We start from the raw sequence: 18,678 nt of genomic DNA on the forward strand, positions 1-18,678 counted from the left end.
CTATAGTAAGTATAGTTTAAGTTTAGTATAGATTTTACATACTTTTGTCATTATGTATTTTAGTTTTATTCATTTTATTACTTCAACTTAAGATAAAATATAAATAATATATGAAAAACCTAAATAAATAGTTTTAGTTAACAATAACAACTCTGGGTGGAACTTGATTTGAAGGAATAAAACAATTAGGGATTGGTTACACCCATAAACAAGTAATTTCAGAGGCCAAGCAATTTATTGCATTTGAATGCAAAATTATGAAGACAAACTTTTTTTTTAGATCGATAAACCATATGCACAATAAGACCAGGATTATGGTTAATTTTAAACTAAACAGAATAATATAGCTTTTTGATCTGCACAGGTGGTTTTTAGTAATATGTTGGTCAAATACAAAAAAGCTTAAATAGGATAAACAATCAAAAGTGCATTGTTTTCTAAGGCTCATTGACATGACTCACCAGTACTGAAAATGTTGGCGCAGGCACAGATGCTGTTTAGGCACGGGCGTATTTCAGGCCTCTCCCTGTGAACAGCTGGAACTCATGATATGAGCAATGTGTTGCATTCTGAGGACTGAAGCTGGAGATGCTAGTTTTAAACCTAGAGGTCACTATCTTTTCCAAAGGCTTTGAATTCACGGCCACTGATAAACGGATCATAGATAATAAATGCTCATGATCCAGCTTCTGCGGTCTGAGTTTGACTGGTGCTGTCGTTTAGGCCCTGTTTAAACCGGTTATTAGGATCTTTTGTCACTTTCGGTTGCATTTTTGCCCCAAACCCTGGTCCTGCTCCAAGAATTTAGCCAGAAGTTGACACGTCAAACCAGTTAAACAAACACAGCAATGTTTTCAATGTGCCAAGGTGTTTATTATTTGCAGAGTCAGCCTACGCATGGCTTACAGTTGGCATTTCAAAGAATAAAGTACTTTAAAGCTATGGCAATTTGTTTTATAAACTCTTTTTGTTATACTGGTTGAAACTCCCTTCACATCCTGATAGCAGCCAATCAATAATTGAGATGGTCTAAATATTAAAACATGTAAATATATATTCTGTGGACGTCTCAGTTCCAAAAAATGTCCGTCCAATCATTGAGTTCAGATCTGTGTACATCTATGAGTTGTACACAGACAGTCACAGAGCGCTGCAAACAAACAGCAGCCGCCTTTTACAGTTCCTCCTGAATCAAAACAACAAGCTTATGCTGCGTTCATGCCTTATCACAACCGTAATTATGAGATGGCAACTTCCTGTTCGTGTCCTCAGACTCAGATTTATGTATTTCTATGTCAACACTATTATTGCCAAAATGAATCTGCAGCAGTCAGGTGGTACAAGTCTGAGCTCTGTAAGTTGTTTACGTTCATTATTATTGTAATGTTATGTGCTTAAAGGTAATTGAACTCCGTGTCTTATGATGCTTTGGTGAATCACGACCTGCATGTGTTTTGAAGGAGGCGTGGCTTTGGAGACGCTCTGAAGGGAGGGTGGGATCTTATGCTTTCAAAGCTAGCTTGCTATTATTAGCCACTCCAAAATTGCCTACTACCTTTAACATTGAGAGAGAAAAGTGTTCTTGGCTTGAATACAATCTGCTCTTCCTCTTTCATTCCCTTCTGGACCTTATTGACTGTGCTTTGTTTTGTTTAAAAGAAAACAGATGAAATCACAAACCGAATGGCAGTTTCCACCAGCCTGAGAAAAGCCGAGCTGCTTGTCTTCTTCCCCTTCAGATTGGCCTCTGAACTTATGCGCTTCCCAGGAGTGTAAGACTGATGCGAACTGGACATCAACTCCGTTGCTTAGTCGCCCTGATCACTTAAGTTCACTGTGGCCTGCAACTGTTTGGTTTCTCTTATGGGGCAGTTACTGTGCCAGAGAGGTGATGGATGGCTTTAATGAGTGTGAGTGGCCCCTCGGAGAGCTCCCTCACCCTAGCCGAGGTGAACAGGGAGATTTGCGACTGCAAGATTCAGTCAATCTGACAGTGGAAAACATTCTTCTTCCTCCCCACAGAGAGAGCGACATGGTGTGTTGCCAGAAAGACAAGACTGTGGTTTTGATATTAATCCTCTGGTTGTAAACACTCACGTATACTTACACATGGGTCATATCTGCTATGCAATGCATCTTGGATGCAACAGGATGGGAATAATGTGCTACAGTTAGTCATTGATCAGTAAGAGATTGAGAGCTTGAATAAGACCATCAGCTAATTATTAGTATAATTTTTCAAATAAAATGTAATTTATTCCTGAGATGGCAAAGCTGAATGTTCAGCATCATTGCTCTAGTCTTCAGTGTCACATGATCCTTCAGAAATCATTCTAATATGCTTATTTGCTGCTCAAGAAACATTTATTATTATCAATGTTGAAAACAGTTTTGCTGCTTTATATTTTTGTGGAAATATTTTCTTTCAGAATTAATTGATGAAATGAACATTTTAAAGCATTTATATAAAATAGAAATCGTTTGTAGCATTATAAATGCCTTTACTGTCACTTTTGATAAATTTAATGTGTCCTTGCTGAATAAAATCTGACCCCAAACTTAAATAGTATTTATTACAAAATTAATCAAATGGCTTCTGCTGCTGTTTCCCACTTGAAATGATGTCACTTCCTGGAGGATGTTCGATATTTAATCCAGAATATTTTATCCAGGATGATAAATAGTATATGATGGAGGCTAGTAGGAATGACCCATGTGTGCACATGTATGTATAAAAACACCTTATATTGAAAATCACTTCCATTTGCTTCATAAAAAGATAGGTGGGTGATACATGCTCAGGCATGTATTTGGGATTACAGATCCACTTATGCAAATCTGCGTGGTAACGAGACACACTTGAGATGGCCTGCGGGCTTCTCTTGGCTCATTTCGAGCGGCCGGCGCGTGGACTGACAAGGTCTTGTTTCAGTCAGACAGCACGAGCGCTGCATAACAACAACGGCTGAGGTCAAGGCTCCACACACGACTCTGTGTAATTTGGGGGTTTTAAATGTTTCTTCAAAGAATTCAGCCACAGGTGTCACTGCTGTGGTGTCATGAAAGAGATTTCATTCCTCAGAATAAAATGACGAACGCTTCTCCATTTTAAACGCATGTTAAAAAAATCTCCAGACATAGCTTCAGGTTTAATTCTACCTATCTCTGCCATTTCAGTCTTTCACCCAGATGGTTCATGCAGGGACCTTCAAAAGCCCCTGGATGTTCTGTGGCTCCATCCTGGAGCTGATGGGAAAGGAGGAGATGAGATGCTGGAACACTAGCACATCAGACACTACAAAGACCAAATGGTCGAAACGAGGAGGCAGCCGGCGGCTCAAGATTTCTACAGATCTCTCTGTTCTTGAGTCCTTAGTGTGATTGTTCCTTTTATCTATGGCTTCCTGTGACACTAGAGGCTTGGTTATGAAAATCACAGGTGTACTTATGAGTGTTATGAACTCAAGGCAGAAGAGATGTTGCATGTTGCTCGTGAGATCGTGAATATTTGATTCCTCCCCCCAGTTTTACTCCTCGTTCTTGTGGTTGGGTTTTGTGCCAGTGCCAAGCAGGGCATGCTCACTACTAGTTTGATGATTGAGGACACAGGCATTTGAGTGTGAAACTGTCGCAGCGTGTTATGGCCTGAGGGTGCTGTTGTTTTTAGCCTTTGTCTGCAATTCATGGGAGTTCACAACAGAGGCTGCATCCTAAAACCTGAAAAATGCCATCTTCACAGGCAGTATAAGTAGATAGAAAGGCATTAACACGCATATGAATTCAATGTTTGCATAACATGATATTTTCACCTTGGTTTTTGATTTGCCAGTTCTTGCTGTGAAATGTTACTTTTCTCTGGAACTGCGACACTTGCAAGTTCTTAAACATGTCTGTGGGGACATGGTTACACCACTTTAGACATTTTACTTACAGTAAGTAACTTTGCAACTGTGGACTTTGAAATAATGTGTTAACATGTTACCTAAATGTATATATAGGGCCCTATTTTAACGATCTAAGCGCATGGTCTAAAGTGCGGCGCAAGTGCACTTAGTCCACTTTTGCTAGTTTAACAACGGGAAAAATGGTCGGCGCCTTGTCAAGAGTTGTCCCTATTTTCTTAATGAGTAATAGGTGTGTTTTGGGTGTAACGTGCAGTAAACCAATCAGTGTCTCATCTCCCATTCCCTTTAAAAGCCAGTTGCGCTCGCGCCATGGCAGATTGCTATTTACATGAGGAATTTGCAAGTTGAAAAACTGAACGCTTCTCCAGAGAGGAAACGGATCTGCTCGTGCACAAGGTTAAAGTTCGCAAGCAGACCATCTACGGGACAAGTCGGATTCCACCATATCTTAATGTACACAATAATAATACTTTAAATTGTAATCCTTTTTTGGCATGTTTGTGTGCTTCTGCGCGTCCCTGTGTGTAATAAGCAAAGTGTATGCGCGTTGTGGACCTGCCTATAGGTGCACATTACTAATGCACCCTTTAAACAAAAAAAAAAATACCGCGCCATACTGCAGTCTATTACAGTTGCCTCAAAATAGCAATGCACCAACAATGCGCCTGAACACACCTCGTTTTCAGACCAGCACGCCCCTGGGGCGCACAATTAGGCGCAAATTGCATTTGCTATTTAAACAATGTGGCGCAGGACGTGAAAATGATAACTGCGTCGGGCTGAAACTAGCAAAGTTGCGCCTGGCGCCGCATTGCGCCACATGTATGATAGGGCCCATACTGCTACTCTATAGTGTTACAATTTTGAAAGCAATATATGAAAGGAATTTTATTTTATTATTAATTTTATGTGTGTGTATTGGTTCTGAGAACCAGAATCCTTTTTTTTATGTTTACATTTTTTTAAATACATTTTATGTTTGGAGACTTGTTTGGAGACACATGGTTTTCAAACTTGTGAGTGAATTGTGTGCACACTTTGGGCCCTGCAAGCCAACAAAACCCTGCAGATCTAACAAGCAGAGAGCAAGCAGGACTCGAGTTGCCAAGTGGCGTTTTCTGGCTGCTAATGAGCTCTTCACTGGGCTTCCCGTGAATCTCCACCCGACCACTGTCATAACATGGCCTTGTTAGTTCCCGGTGATGGTTTATCTGTGGCATTTATATGACTCTCTTAATTGAAAAAAAGAAGGGGTCTCAGCATGTGGCCTTTTCAGGGGTGAGCTGACCGTTGTGTAAGCAGTGTCCTGTAGGTGTTTATTGTCTGTACAACACATTAGTGGGTGGCTGACTGTAGACTCCTATGAATTGATAGTCATGTGAGTGTCTATTTGCGTTTCCTTTGTTTGAAATTGGCAAATAATATAGTAGTCATACCTGAAGGTACGCTAGAAGGCGTTGAAGTGGAAAGGTGCTTCCAGTTGGCTGTTCCGCCGATATTCATGAAGAATATATGATCATGCAATGTTTGCGCAAATGTTGGTGAGTTGTTTGAGCGCAGCCTTTGTCGTCTTTGCATGTAGTTTGAAGTATTGTTTGATTTGTACTGTAAATCTAAAAGATGCTGTCAGCTGTAAATATGGTTGTTGTTACCTTTCTGATGCTGATTTACTTCAATATCACTAATATTCCAGTTTTCTTCTAACTAAACATTCTCTGCTTTAGATAAAACAATAGACCTTAGGCAATATTGACACTGTATTGTATGTGGCATGAATGAAAATGAGGTTGCAGAGTCCTTCAAAATGTAATTTTGTGGTTCATCATTCAGCCAATGCAACATTGAAAATATTTCTTTCAAAAATATCTGAACTGCAGAGGACAAACACTTCAGAATGTAAAAAAAAAAAGATTTTTAAGAAAATATATTTTAAATACTAGATTTAGATTACTTTGATTCATCGAAACACAAGCTCTGTGATTTAGTTGAATAAATACCTGTATGTGCTGCGTGTTTCAGAGTGAAGCGTGGCACTGTGTTTATTTACATGACAGCACAGCACCTCATGATCCTGTGTTTTCAGTGTCTCAGAGCGGGTTGATTTGCAGTTAATGCCACTCCTCATGTGTCAATTTGAGTCGTGTATAACTTGCAATAAGAAATGTGACATGCTTCAACCATCTTCCCAAACTTGTAATGAGGAGCGTTTATACACTGGCTGTAGTCAAGAAGCTTTAAGGATTCCCTGGTTTTCTAATTTTGTTTCCCATTTGGAAATTAAGAAATTAAGACAGGCATACATTTTATTTTTGTAATTTTACAAATGTTCTGTAAAATAAAATTATGATTGTTATATTATTTAATTAAATGCTTTATTTTACACTGAAATATTTGTATTTTTATTAGTCATTTGCTATATAATAAGAAAAACATTTTTGTGTAACCCCAAGAAGCAAGCATGTGTTCCCACAGCTTTCCTAATGCCATTTTTTTTGTGAAATAAACATATTTTAACATCCGACAGCTGTGCCAACAAAAATATAGCAGTCCACTCGTACAATGACTTTGGCAGTGGCGTGAAAGAATGTGCAAGTGGTAATCTACTACTGGGCAAACATTACTTCATTAATATTCATGAGCCAAGCTAATAAGGTTTTCAAAGTACCCCTCTCACTTTTCAGATTGCTCCTACGCCCCTGGTCAGAATAAATATGGCGTCTACTCCGACTAAAGTCTGTATACCTCCATTCCACACTCCCACTGCCTGACATTTTAGCCTGTCTGGGGAGATATTACCTTTCTCCATGACTAGTGCAGTTTAGTCACGAGGATGAGAGCTGAACTATTGTAAGTCACATAAAAAGAGTTAGTTCAATAATAAAAGGATAGGTGCAGTGAAAATCAGGGGTATCTTCGAGGCATTTGTACAAGAATAGTCCAGCGCTATGGTGTATTGCGTCATGGATTCTTTCTGTGTCCATGCCTGACCCCCTCCACCTTGATGAGAATGGCTCTAATGTCTTGATGATGAGGCACAAAAGGAGCTATTGTATCCCGTGGCTCCCATGGGCAGGCTGGCTGGTACAGCGACTGGAACTTGGTGCGGTCTAGTGGGAGACAGAGGGTGGCACCCCAGAGATATGACACAGCTCGCTAACGCTACCTGACAGCGTAGCCACAAAGAGCGCCTTGTTCTGTAAACAAAGACCAAGGCTGATATAGAATGAGTGTTAATGTGTGAGTGTCACTAAAACAACAATGGCCACATCCATGTATGAGGACACACTACAGTGTTCCCATGAGGAACTGCGGGCAGCCGTATCTGGGGTAAAGGCTTTTGGCACACCGTGTTCGTATAGCTGGGTTTGTATGAATTGCAGGCATGCATAATTTTGCTAGGGAACATGGAGTACATTCCTGCGTGCTACTGTACAATACTTGATGAAGGATGAAGCAAAGCTATTGTGGCCTGACCTAAATTCCTCTCGTTTTACAATGTCCAAAGAATTACACAGTGTAGCTCTTGGACCTTGTCGTACAACTTAATTTGAAAACCATTGCTATAGCTTTGAAAGCCTTCCCCACATAAAGAGCCCTTGTTTTGCATATTTTATATTTATGAGTAAAAACAAAAAAAATTGTGCTCAAGAACAAATGCCTTTAGAGTACCATATTTAAAATGTCCCTCACAGATTTCAGTAAATATTATATGTGCGTACCTGTAGCTTAAAAAGTTAACAACAGCATGTAAATGCCATCAATCATTTTGGTGTTCAGGTTTTCTGACATCTTTGGAGGATGTGTTTTTTCGAGAAAGGCTGGATTGGTCTAATTCAGGCTAGAAGTTAACAAGTTGATTTTAGTTTCTATAACATTTCTGCTCTTATTCCAAAACCTATTGCCTAGTATGTAGTCATAATTTTAAGGTATCATATCCACACTTGTGACACGAAGGCTGCTTAAGGGAGGCTACTTAATTATGCTACCTCATTTTGGTTAATGTTTTGGCTAAAGCATCCTTTGTGGAGAAAGCAATTCCAGACTGTGGGTGAAGTGAGTGAAATGTTGATGTAAATAAACGTATTATACATATGTTTATAGATTTTTTCCGTCAAATATTTCTCAATACTCCTCAATATTCTTCATATTTTTCTTTATTTAATTAACAATAATGTATCAGTTAATATCACAAATAAATATTTCAAAATATTTTTTTTTAAATGTAAAAGTATGTTGCAGTAATATAACCACAAAAATGTTAGTAGTAGTAAAAAATGTAAATAATTGTGTTTTTATAAGGGTTTGAACAGTAGTTCTCAAACGGGGGGCCGGGCCCACTAAGGGGCCTCAAATGGTAACACTTTACAATAAGGTCTCATTTGTTAAAAGACCTATTATGCCCCTTTTTACAAGATGTAAAATAGGCTACGTCTCTGAAGTCTGAGTGTGTATGTGAAGTTTTAGCTCATAATACCCCACAGATAATTTTTATAGTACCGGTATGTTAAAATTGCCACTTTTTGGGGATGAGCACAAATGTGCTGTTTTGTGTTGACCCTTTAAATGCAAATGAGCTGCTGCTCTGGCCCACTTTCAAGAAGAGGGCGGAGCTTCAAGAGCGCATGCTTCTGCAACGGCAAAACAGGACAATCTCACACACTGAAATGTAGTTAACTAATGTTAACTAATGAAACCTTACTGTAACGTGTTACAAATAAACTGAAATCATAATGTTTTTGAGTTACATATTAGCTTAGAAAGGATGACCTTTTAATATTGCCTTGGACAAAGTGGGGCCTTTAAAGTCTGCGTGAACCGCAAGTTGCAACCGACTTTATCTCAGTGTTGTGACGTATTTCCGAGAGAAACGGAATACTAAATGAGGAAAAATAGTGGGCGTGGCTTTTTTTCCAACTAGCACCTGATTGGATTTAGAAAAGTAGGTGTTTCATTCAGCCTGTCTACTGTCAGTTGGAGGGGCGTGGTTACGCATGTTAAGCAGACACCAAAACCGTCAAACCTACGTCATAGGTTTGAAAAAAAAATGTTGTGTGGATTGACTTGCATGGATGAATTTTTCACCACAAAACGATCAATTTAGGCAAACAAAGTAATTATGGTCAATTTTGATATCATGTGGACTTTAATCAAAAGGTTTTGATCAAGCATTTTAAAATATTATTTATTTCTACAGTTCATAATATGATTAGTTTGCTTCGCCGCCTTATGATTTACAACCTCTTGTGTGATACTGACCACGTTCCCAATGTGTTTCATGCTCTGTAGCTGCTGATTATTTCCAGGTGTGGGCTAAAGCCGGTGATGTCAGTGTAAGAGGAGTTCTCTCCACTCTTCCTGCCTCTCCTTTGAGGTCTCACAGTATGACTCACAGAGCCTCCCTAGCGCTCCCAACTAGCCTCATTCAGCATAGATCAGCACTTCACACTACTGCTCAACACGCACCCATGCTGGACCAAGATGCTCCCTAATGAACGGCAACAGTATATCATGTTTTGCACTATTGGAAATGAGCACTGTGTAAAGTGAGTGCAGAATGAAAACGACAGACACACTAATGTCTTGCTGAACAGCCATAGAGGTGGAATTGATACCAGAACTCTAAATGAGAATGATGGGCCTCTTGAGCACATTTAGATTGGAGCAAATTAGTATGCGTCGAAGTCGACCAATGAAATGAGGCTAATCTGCAATCACAGTGGGCCATCCATTTCATTCCCAGTGAGAGAGAATTGCTTGGGGAGAGACTTGTTTTGATTACCTTGCATTCGAAATTAGCTAGAGATATCACAACATGTTTGAATTTATTCTGTCTCGAGGCACAAATGGCGTTTCTCTCAAGGCCACATAAAGTATTTGTCATTGGCGTTTGATCGGAACATTGAATTTACAGCGTTCATTTCAGCATGACTTAGTATTTGGTTTGTCCCTCTTTTTCCTTCATTGAAAGCAGCATAAACTGCATGAACTCCACAAGATAGGATATCACCAGGGTAAAACCTGATGATCATGTTCTCCAGAATGATTTGCGATGATCTAAAAAGCATCTTGAGCTTCAATGGAAGCAAGAAAAATCTGACAGTCTGTACAAGGAGTCATATGATCAATGTCACCAATTGACTTGATTCGTGACACAAATAGTGCAGAATTAAAAATATGTATTATTTCTTTTCAAAATCTTAATGCTTTGTTTACTCAAAAATGAACTGAGGCCAGTGTGAGAGAGTTTTGGGCCCTGTTGGTCCATAGAGTCAGTTATTCTGCTTGTACTACGGTTATCACACCTCAAAACATTGTTCAGATGATGTATTTATGTATGTCAAGACGTTTGTCAGGTTTTTGTACTTAAAACGCTCTTAGAGAGAGAGAGAGAGAGAGAGAGAGAGAGAGAGAGACATGTGTGAGCTACTATAGCCGTGTTTTTCCCTAAAAATAATAGCACACCTTAGAGGGTTTGTCAACCAATCAGATTCAAGCATTCAACAGCCCCGTAGTATAAGTTATATAATAATTATAGCTATGGGCTATATCTCCAGCTTGTTGCATATTTTTGTAAAGAAAAATTTACTACTTTTTTTGCCAGATATAAAATAAACATTGCATTGCTTAAATTTTTTTTTTTTTTTGCTGTGGGTCGAGTGAAAGTGTTGAACTACTGAATAATACATTTGTCATTGTTGAGCCCTTCAAAGTTTTAGACTGTAAAGCTAAAAGAAAAGACAGACTTGACCCCTTTTGAAGTAGCGTGAGGGGCTCTTTTACCTGTTCTGATATGCCAGAGTGTGTCAGGATCCATGATCACAGCCAGGCGGGTTCAGCAGCTATGGGGTCCAAAACAATGCTTATTAATGCAGAAGCCATGTGCCTGGCACAGTTTCAAAGCACATCCTCCCCTCCCAGAGATCATCAGCGGCGTAATACCAACAGCTGGAGAGACTGGAGCTGCTCAAAAAGGCGTCGCTTTCTTGCCCTCCCTCCCATATTTTAGTCGCCAAGGGAAACTTGGCTCCGACTCTCTCATTCTCTAATTTGGAGGGTCGTCTCCTCCCCTCCTTCCTCCAGGATGGCTTGCACCTCCTCCACACTTCCTTGAACTCCGCCTGAACTCCTGGCTCTTTGCTGCAAAAGCAAAGCAATAGAACCTGCATTGTTTTGTTAACGCTCATCATCATGCATTCACACATCTGGATGCTCGTGGAGAGGAAGTTTTTGTACGGCTAGAAACAGCTGGACCTCCTGCTGCACATATCAAGGTTGTCATTTAATCACGAGGAAGACTGGGACAGTTTCCAGAGTTTAGCATGATTTAGTCATATTCACCTCATTTGCAACTGACAATGTTACACTTTTTGTTTGTCACCCACACAGCTGATCTGTCATATGGAGAGCACTTTTGCTTCAGTTCCCAAAGAATAAAATTAAGACATGATGGAAAAAACTAAATTTTGTGGAATAATAAATGAATATGCTGTTTCAATTGGAACATAAAATGGCTTGCAAATGCTGTTTCATGTACCCAAAGTTTACCCAGATGAAATCTCTCTCTACAGGTAAGGTGTTGAACACAGATCTGCGTCACTACCTCAGCCTGCAGTTCCAGAAAGGCTCTTTGGACCACAAGCTCCAGCAGGTGATCAGAGATAACCTGTACCTGCGCACTATTCCCTGTGAGTATTCCACACATTCACATGTCTGACCCCCTCTGATCCTTAAATCACATTAAATGTGTTCGTGCAGGTCACGCTGAGGTGATTCTGCCATGACACCGGCTACTCAGACAATAATTATGGTGTCAGTGACACGTCTTCAGTCCAGTGTTTCGTGGGTATGATGGGTACTGTGAACGCTTTAGGCTGATTGTATAACAGTCAGCACTTTGGCTGTGTATGAAATTGCTCCCTGTTTAGTGCACTGTGTGGAATACACTATGTATACATTGGATTAAATATTACAGGCAATCTATCTTCCAGGTTCTTCAAGCAGCATTTAGTTATGGCATTGAGCAGTGCTGCAGTTCTAATGATCTGTAAAGCATTATATAATCATTCATTCATTCATTCATTCATTCATTCATTCATTCATTCATTATAAAGTGATACTTCTGGTTTATAGTGTACAACAAAACTTCAGTTTTATTCAGTATTTTATTTTGCAGTTTAACAGATTGTGTATTACACATCTTGACATTCTCTAGCATGAGGATATAGTTCAAAATAAAAGTCCCATAAGACATGCAATATGCATCTTCATTACTTTACACATTTCACCGCAATATTTATTTCAAAGATATTCGTTGTCATGTTTTTTTTTTTTTTTTTTTTTTTGCTAAAGAGCCCTGTACACCAGTATTGGTGTTGTATAAATGTGCCCTTATATTTGTCAACATTTTATTGCTTTAAAAGGTCAAATTAGTTTTATTTTATTTATTATATATCCTGTCTTCGTTTTAATTTTAGTTAAAACTTTTAGCAATTTTGTTGTACGTTTAAAAAAAAAAAAAATTATTAGCTTTTAAAAAATATACAGTCATGGCCAAAATTGTTGGCACCCCTGGTAAATATGATCAAAACTGGCTGTAAAAAATAAATCTGCATTGTTTATCCTTTTGATCTTTCATTCAAAAAATTGCCAAAATTCTAACCTTTCATTGAAGCAAGAGAATTGAAAGTGGGGCTAAATCACATTATGAAATAAATGTTTTTCTCCAAAACACGTTGGCCACAATTATTGGCACCCTTTTATTAAATACTTTTTGCAACCTCCTTTTGCCAAGATAACAGCTCTGAGTTTTCTCCTATAATGCCTGATGAGTTTGGAGAACAACTGACAAGAGATCAGAGACCATTCCTCCACACAGAATCTCTCCAGATCCTGCAGATTCCCAGATCCATGTTGGTGCTTCTTCTCTTCAGTTCAGTCCACTCATTTTCTATAGGGTTCCGGCCAGGGACTGGGATGGCCATTGCAGATCTTGGTTTTGTGCTCAGTGACCCATTTTTGTTTTGATTTTGGATCACTGTCCTGTTGGAAGATCCAAACATGGCCCGTTATAAGATTTCTAGCCCCGGCTGTTAGGTTTCGATTTTTTATCTGTTGGTAGTTGATCCAATCCATGATGCCATGTGTCTGAACAAGATGTCCAGGACCTCTGGCAGAAAATTAGGCCCACAGCAGTAAAGATACAGCAGAGTATTTCATTTTACACATGGGGTACTTTTTATCCCTGTGTGCACCAAACCCATCTTAAGTGTTTGCTGCCAAAAAAGCTATTTTTTTGTTTCATCTGACCATAGAACCCGTCCCGTTTGAAGTGCCAGTAGTGTCAGGTACTTTTCAAACGTTCTATGGACAGAGGAACCAAAAAAATAGCTTTTTTGGCAGCAAACACTTAAGATGGGTTTGGTGCACACAGGGATAAAAAAGTACCCCATGTGTAAAATGAAATACTCTGCTGTATCTTTACTGTGGGCCTAATTTTCTGCCAGAGGTCCTGGACATCTTGTTCAGATACATGGCATCATGGATTGGATCAACTACCAACAGATAAAAAATCGAAACCTAACAGCCGGGGCTAGAAATCTTATAACGGGCCATGTTTGGATCTTCCAACAGGACAGTGATCCAAAAACAAATATCAAAATCAAAACAAAAATGGGTCACTGAGCACAAAACCAAGATCTGCAATGGCCATCCCAGTCCCTGGCCTGAACCCTATAGAAAATGAGTGGACTGAACTGAAGAGAAGAAGCACCAACATGGATCTGGGAATCTGCAGGATCTGGAGAGATTCTGTGTGGAGGAATGGTCTCTGATCTCTTGTCAGTTGTTCTCCAAACTCATCAGGCATTATAGGAGAAAACTCAGAGCTGTTATCTTGGCAAAAGGAGGTTGCAAAAAGTATTTAATAAAAGGGTGCCAATAATTGTGGCCAACGTGTTTTGGAGAAAAACATTTATTTCATAATGTGATTTAGCCCCACTTTCAATTCTCTTGCTTCAATGAAAGGTTAGAATTTTGGCAATTTTTTGAATGAAAGATCAAAAGGATAAACAATGAAGATTTATTTTTTACAGCCAGTTTTGATCATATTTACCAGGGGTGCCAACAATTTTGGCCATGACTGTATATGTATATAGCTTTATTTATTTTTATTTAATCTTAGTTATTTTAGTACATTAAGTTAACTAAATGAAAACTATATATCTTGTCCTGGCAACTTTTTATTTTTTATTTTAGTTAAAAATATTCAACCCTGGGTGAAATCAGTCATTTCATTAGTTTTATTAGAGCAGATGTGATTCCTGGAATCTGAATTATCATAATCTGTGTGCAATCCTATATTTGTCCTCCTGATCCACCAAACAAAGTTGGAAAAGGGTGTTTCAGCCAACACACAGCACTTTAAAAAAAGAAATAATAATTTTTAGCTTAATATAAATGGAGGTCTAATGTAAAACAGCTCTTAAGAATTTAGAAGTGCTTCTGCCAAGTGCTTGTTTGTACTCAGTAATTTCATCTAAAGGGAATACTGACAGAGTAAATAGACTCAGCATGTGTTTTCTACAGTTATCTTTATACCTGCTAGAATAGACACTTCACCCAGCCCTTGTGCACATATACTCCAGCTGAGAGTCTTGAGTCAATAACGACACAGAGGAACGATATTGTTGGAATCACTTTCAGAACGATTGTTTCCAGCTGATGAATGATTAAAGCGTTGACAGCCAATCAAAATCCACCTGACTTTAAAGAGCTCGATTATTTAAAGTGGCAGACTATACAACTGCAGCTCGCGGTCATAATAAACAGAAGGTTGTCGTCCGTTGGTGTGGATGCTAATATCGTTATGGTTATCTTAAGTTATCATTCTTGGTGTGAACGGGTATTTAATCCTGATTCCTGCCACTTGCCTGCTATAACAAGCAGATGCCGGAGGCCACCGATGCCTGCTTGATGACGATTTATTCCTTCTCTCCCATTTCTCTTGTGCCAATTTTAGTTTCCATACTTCCAATGTCGGTGCTGTTTGAGCTAATGTCACATAATCATGATCGATTAAACCTGTTAGGTAATGCAGAATTACTTGCCAGTATTGGCTCAGGAATTTCTTGGCAACGGTTTTCAGATACAGACCGTCTGGAACAGAACAATTTTTTTTTTTCTTAAAGACATCAATGCCAACGAACCAGTACTTAATCACGAAATGTGTTTTGATCTTCTCTTGTACAGAATATGTGGTCTGGCCACAAACCAGTGAATTAGTGAAACATATGCCTTAATTACTCGCACATCTTTAATCAGGGCTTTTTTTTCTCTTGGGCTGTGGTGTAATCTTTTAATTAGTGCTGCTGGTTAAGGTACTTATCACTATTAATGTTGCTCATACTTGGCATTAAGTGTTTCTTGAAATATCTAACCCTAAGTATTAAAGGAATAGAGCCAAAAATTATAATTCTGTGATTTGTCATTTAATCACCCTCATGTCGTTCCAAACCTGCTTGATGTTTTTTTTTTGTGAAACACTAAAGATGATACTTTAAGCCTATTGTATCATATTTGATACACATTATCCCTCTAAATGATCAACATAACTTTTCGCTTTCAAGTAAAAGGCCTGTTGTATAATTCGAATAACATCCACCTTCAGGTCATGACTCATGCCCAAAGTGTTTATTGTGAAATCTTTAATGATTTGTATAAAGTAGCCTAAACATAAGAATAACTTTTATATTGTTGGTGATATTTCAACAGGAACACTTACTGGACTGAATAAACTTTGGTTTATTTGGTTATACATCATTTCATTTACAAAAAGAGTTTATGAAAAAAATGGCCTACCATACTTTTAAAGGTTCAATAAACGGTTCCATTTTTACTATTTCATATGTCAAGCTTTACAGGGTTAATCACCTATAAGACGCATATAAACAACCCACTCTAGTGTCCACCAGCAAACACTATTCACAGTATTTTCAGTAAATGTAACAAACCAACCTACTGTAATTTGGTTTGTCTGTTGATTTCGAGATGTGATGTAGTTCCCACTGTTTTCATTAAATGAGTCCTGCATGCTGGCGTGTGGCTCTCTGTGATTTGGGATTTTAATGGACACTAGGCCTGAGCAGATGTTTCGTTTGCTGTGGCTCAACATTGCATGAGACACAAGCTCAGTGTGAGGGAGGGCTGACCTGGAATCTTTAATGTCATTCTCATCCACTGTCCTTGTCACGGGGTGTTCAGACCCATGACTCAACACACAGTCCTCCATTCACACTTTTCCATCCAGGAGTAATCATGAGCATCAGGGATGAGAGCCAGATGATGGACAGGTCTAATTATATTTAATAGCACCGGTAATAGCAGTAATGTCAGAATGAACTGGCATAGTTCATCTTTCAGGCTTCAGTCAAGTAAAATAATTAAATAATGATTTAATTGTAACTTATTAATCACAGTAAAGGTGAAGGACAGTGAGGATCAGTATTGCCATTTAATTGCAGTCAATGTTTAATAATATATTGCTAGATTTTTAAAGAGATTTTATTTTAAAATCATTTACTCACTATATGTTCTTCCAAAGTCCAAACCTGTATGACTTTATTTCTTAGGGAACACAAAAGAAGATATTGTGAAAAATGATATTGTGAAAAATGAAGTCAAAGTGTTGTTTGTTTCCCAGTGTTATCTTGTGTTCTACAGAAGAAAGATAGTCATACAGGTTTGTCACAACATAAGGGTGAGTAGAAGATGACAGCATTTTTATTTTTGGGTGAACTATCCCTTTAAATCAGTGGCACATTACCCATAATTCCTGCGCCTAGCCCTAGACATTTTCTTTTAAAAGATTATTTCCCCTAAATATCACAATTCTGGCATCATTTACTCACATTTGTGTCATTTCAAACCCCTTATAATTTTTATTCTGTTTAATAAAATGTTTATATTTAGAAGAATATGGATTATTGAATCAGTAAGAACCGAATTAGTCTTATTGAATCATTCAGTCAGATTTATGAATGGATCGGTTTCAATGAGAGAGAGAAAAAACAGTTCAAAAGAAAGATTCGTTCACTGATCCGGTTCTTTCACTGACTCAAAGGCCTGGTCACTTCAGTTTTAACTTAATACTTTATTGATTACAGCTCACTGAAGAAGATTATCAGTGATTAATCTATCATAAGACTTTGGGTCTTGCTTAACAGATGTGGTCACTATGAAATGTGCTATAGAAAAGAGCAGCATGAAGATTCATAAATCGATTTCCTTCATGAAGCACGGACTGAACTGGCTGTCATACCATTTGCTCATCTGAAAACCTCTGGAATGGAACTGTTGCGCATGTCTCACTGGACACGGGGACAGAAAAGTCATTAAAGCCATGTCCTTAAAAAAATGCGGGAAAGAAGAACGCCCGGAGTCCAAATTGCCACATAATCCTTGAAGCTCGGCTGAAGCCTCCATCTCCCTCCTTCCTCCTGCTGGCATTAATATCCGTTATGGCTCGACGGAAACCCTTCTCTGCCTCATCCGCAGATATATAAATAAATAAAAAAAGAATGCTGAAATAAAAAGAGCCCTAGGTGGTCAATCTCAAAGGATTGCTTTTTTACGCTTGTGCAGATTTAAGACTTTTCCAGAGCTTGTTAAGGGATCTCACAGGTGACCATGAGCCCATAATGAAGTGTGAATAAAATTCATCCCACTTTTGATGTCACAAAATATACACCTCATTCAGTATTGCCAATATTAGTTTTCTGTATGATATTTAAAAAAAAAAAAACGTTTTAGAATTCACATGTATAATGTGAAAAGTGACGCTTAAATGCCTCAAAGCAGTCTTTGAAGAGATGGCCAGGCTGGGTCAGTCTTTCTTTGTAGGCATTCATGATGTTCTGAAGTGTGCTGGGTTGTGTGGCAGCGTGCTGGGGTGGATGCGAAGGTGCTTAAGCAGCTGGCGGTGTTTCATGTGGCTTGTGCAAACTGCAGAGATAATTGTTTGTTTATCCTCCTCCACCACAGAAACTGGCATCTGGGCTCTCGCCTCACAATAGCAGCTGTGTGACTGTCAGGTTTGAGAAACTTTAGTGATGAAGCAAGCAGAGTGTAAACTATACTTATGATCGAAAAAGATACACTACAGCAGAATGTCTAGATGCAGATTTTTCATTGTGTTCTGTCTTGCACGGAGGACAACAATAAAGGCTAATGACAAAAGCAAGCCTTGTTGTTATTCTGTTCAAGGAGAGAATGTTTTCAGAGAGTTTTTGTTTGCAGTTCCTCCTACAGCAGAGATAAACACTCAAAATGAACTGAAAGAATTATGATAGACAGACAGACAGACAGACAGACAGACAGATAGATATATTCATTCTTAGAGTAACGCTTTGTGAGCTGATGCAAAGTTTCTATTGACGTATTATGTTTCCTGCCGTCTCATATATTTTTCATCCACCATGTCCCCTTAAAGGGATAGTTTGCAAAAATGAAAATTCTGTCATCATATTCTCACCCTTAAGTTGTTTCAAATCTGTATGAGTTTTTTTCTTCTGTTGAACACAAAAGAAGATATTTAGAAGAATGTTGGTGACCAGACAGTTGATGGACCCCATTGACTTCCATAGTATCTTTTTTTCCTACTATGGAAGTCAATGGGGTACATCAACTGTCTAGTCACCAACATTCTTCTAAATATCTTTTCACAATATCTTCTTTTGCCTCCGTAGTGGGTAGGTTCAAAGGTAAGACAAAAAATCTA

The 18,678-nt window shown here is 38.6% G+C and overlaps 1 protein-coding gene across 2 annotated transcripts in view; it reads left to right on the forward strand.

Annotated features, from left to right (window-relative positions):
* magi3a (membrane associated guanylate kinase, WW and PDZ domain containing 3a) overlaps positions 1-18,678 on the forward strand; it is a 131,633-nt gene that overhangs the window by 63,646 nt on the left and 49,309 nt on the right. For both annotated transcript variants that reach the window (XM_079587379.1, XM_079587380.1), the window contains one exon: positions 11,474-11,590. In XM_079587379.1, the coding sequence (XP_079443505.1) occupies positions 11,474-11,590 (117 nt within the window). The remainder of the gene's footprint in view (positions 1-11,473; positions 11,591-18,678) is intronic.

The sequence above is a fragment of the Phoxinus phoxinus genome (assembly GCF_949152265.1).
Source record: "Phoxinus phoxinus genome assembly, chromosome: 18".
NCBI lineage: Eukaryota > Metazoa > Chordata > Actinopteri > Cypriniformes > Leuciscidae > Phoxinus > Phoxinus phoxinus.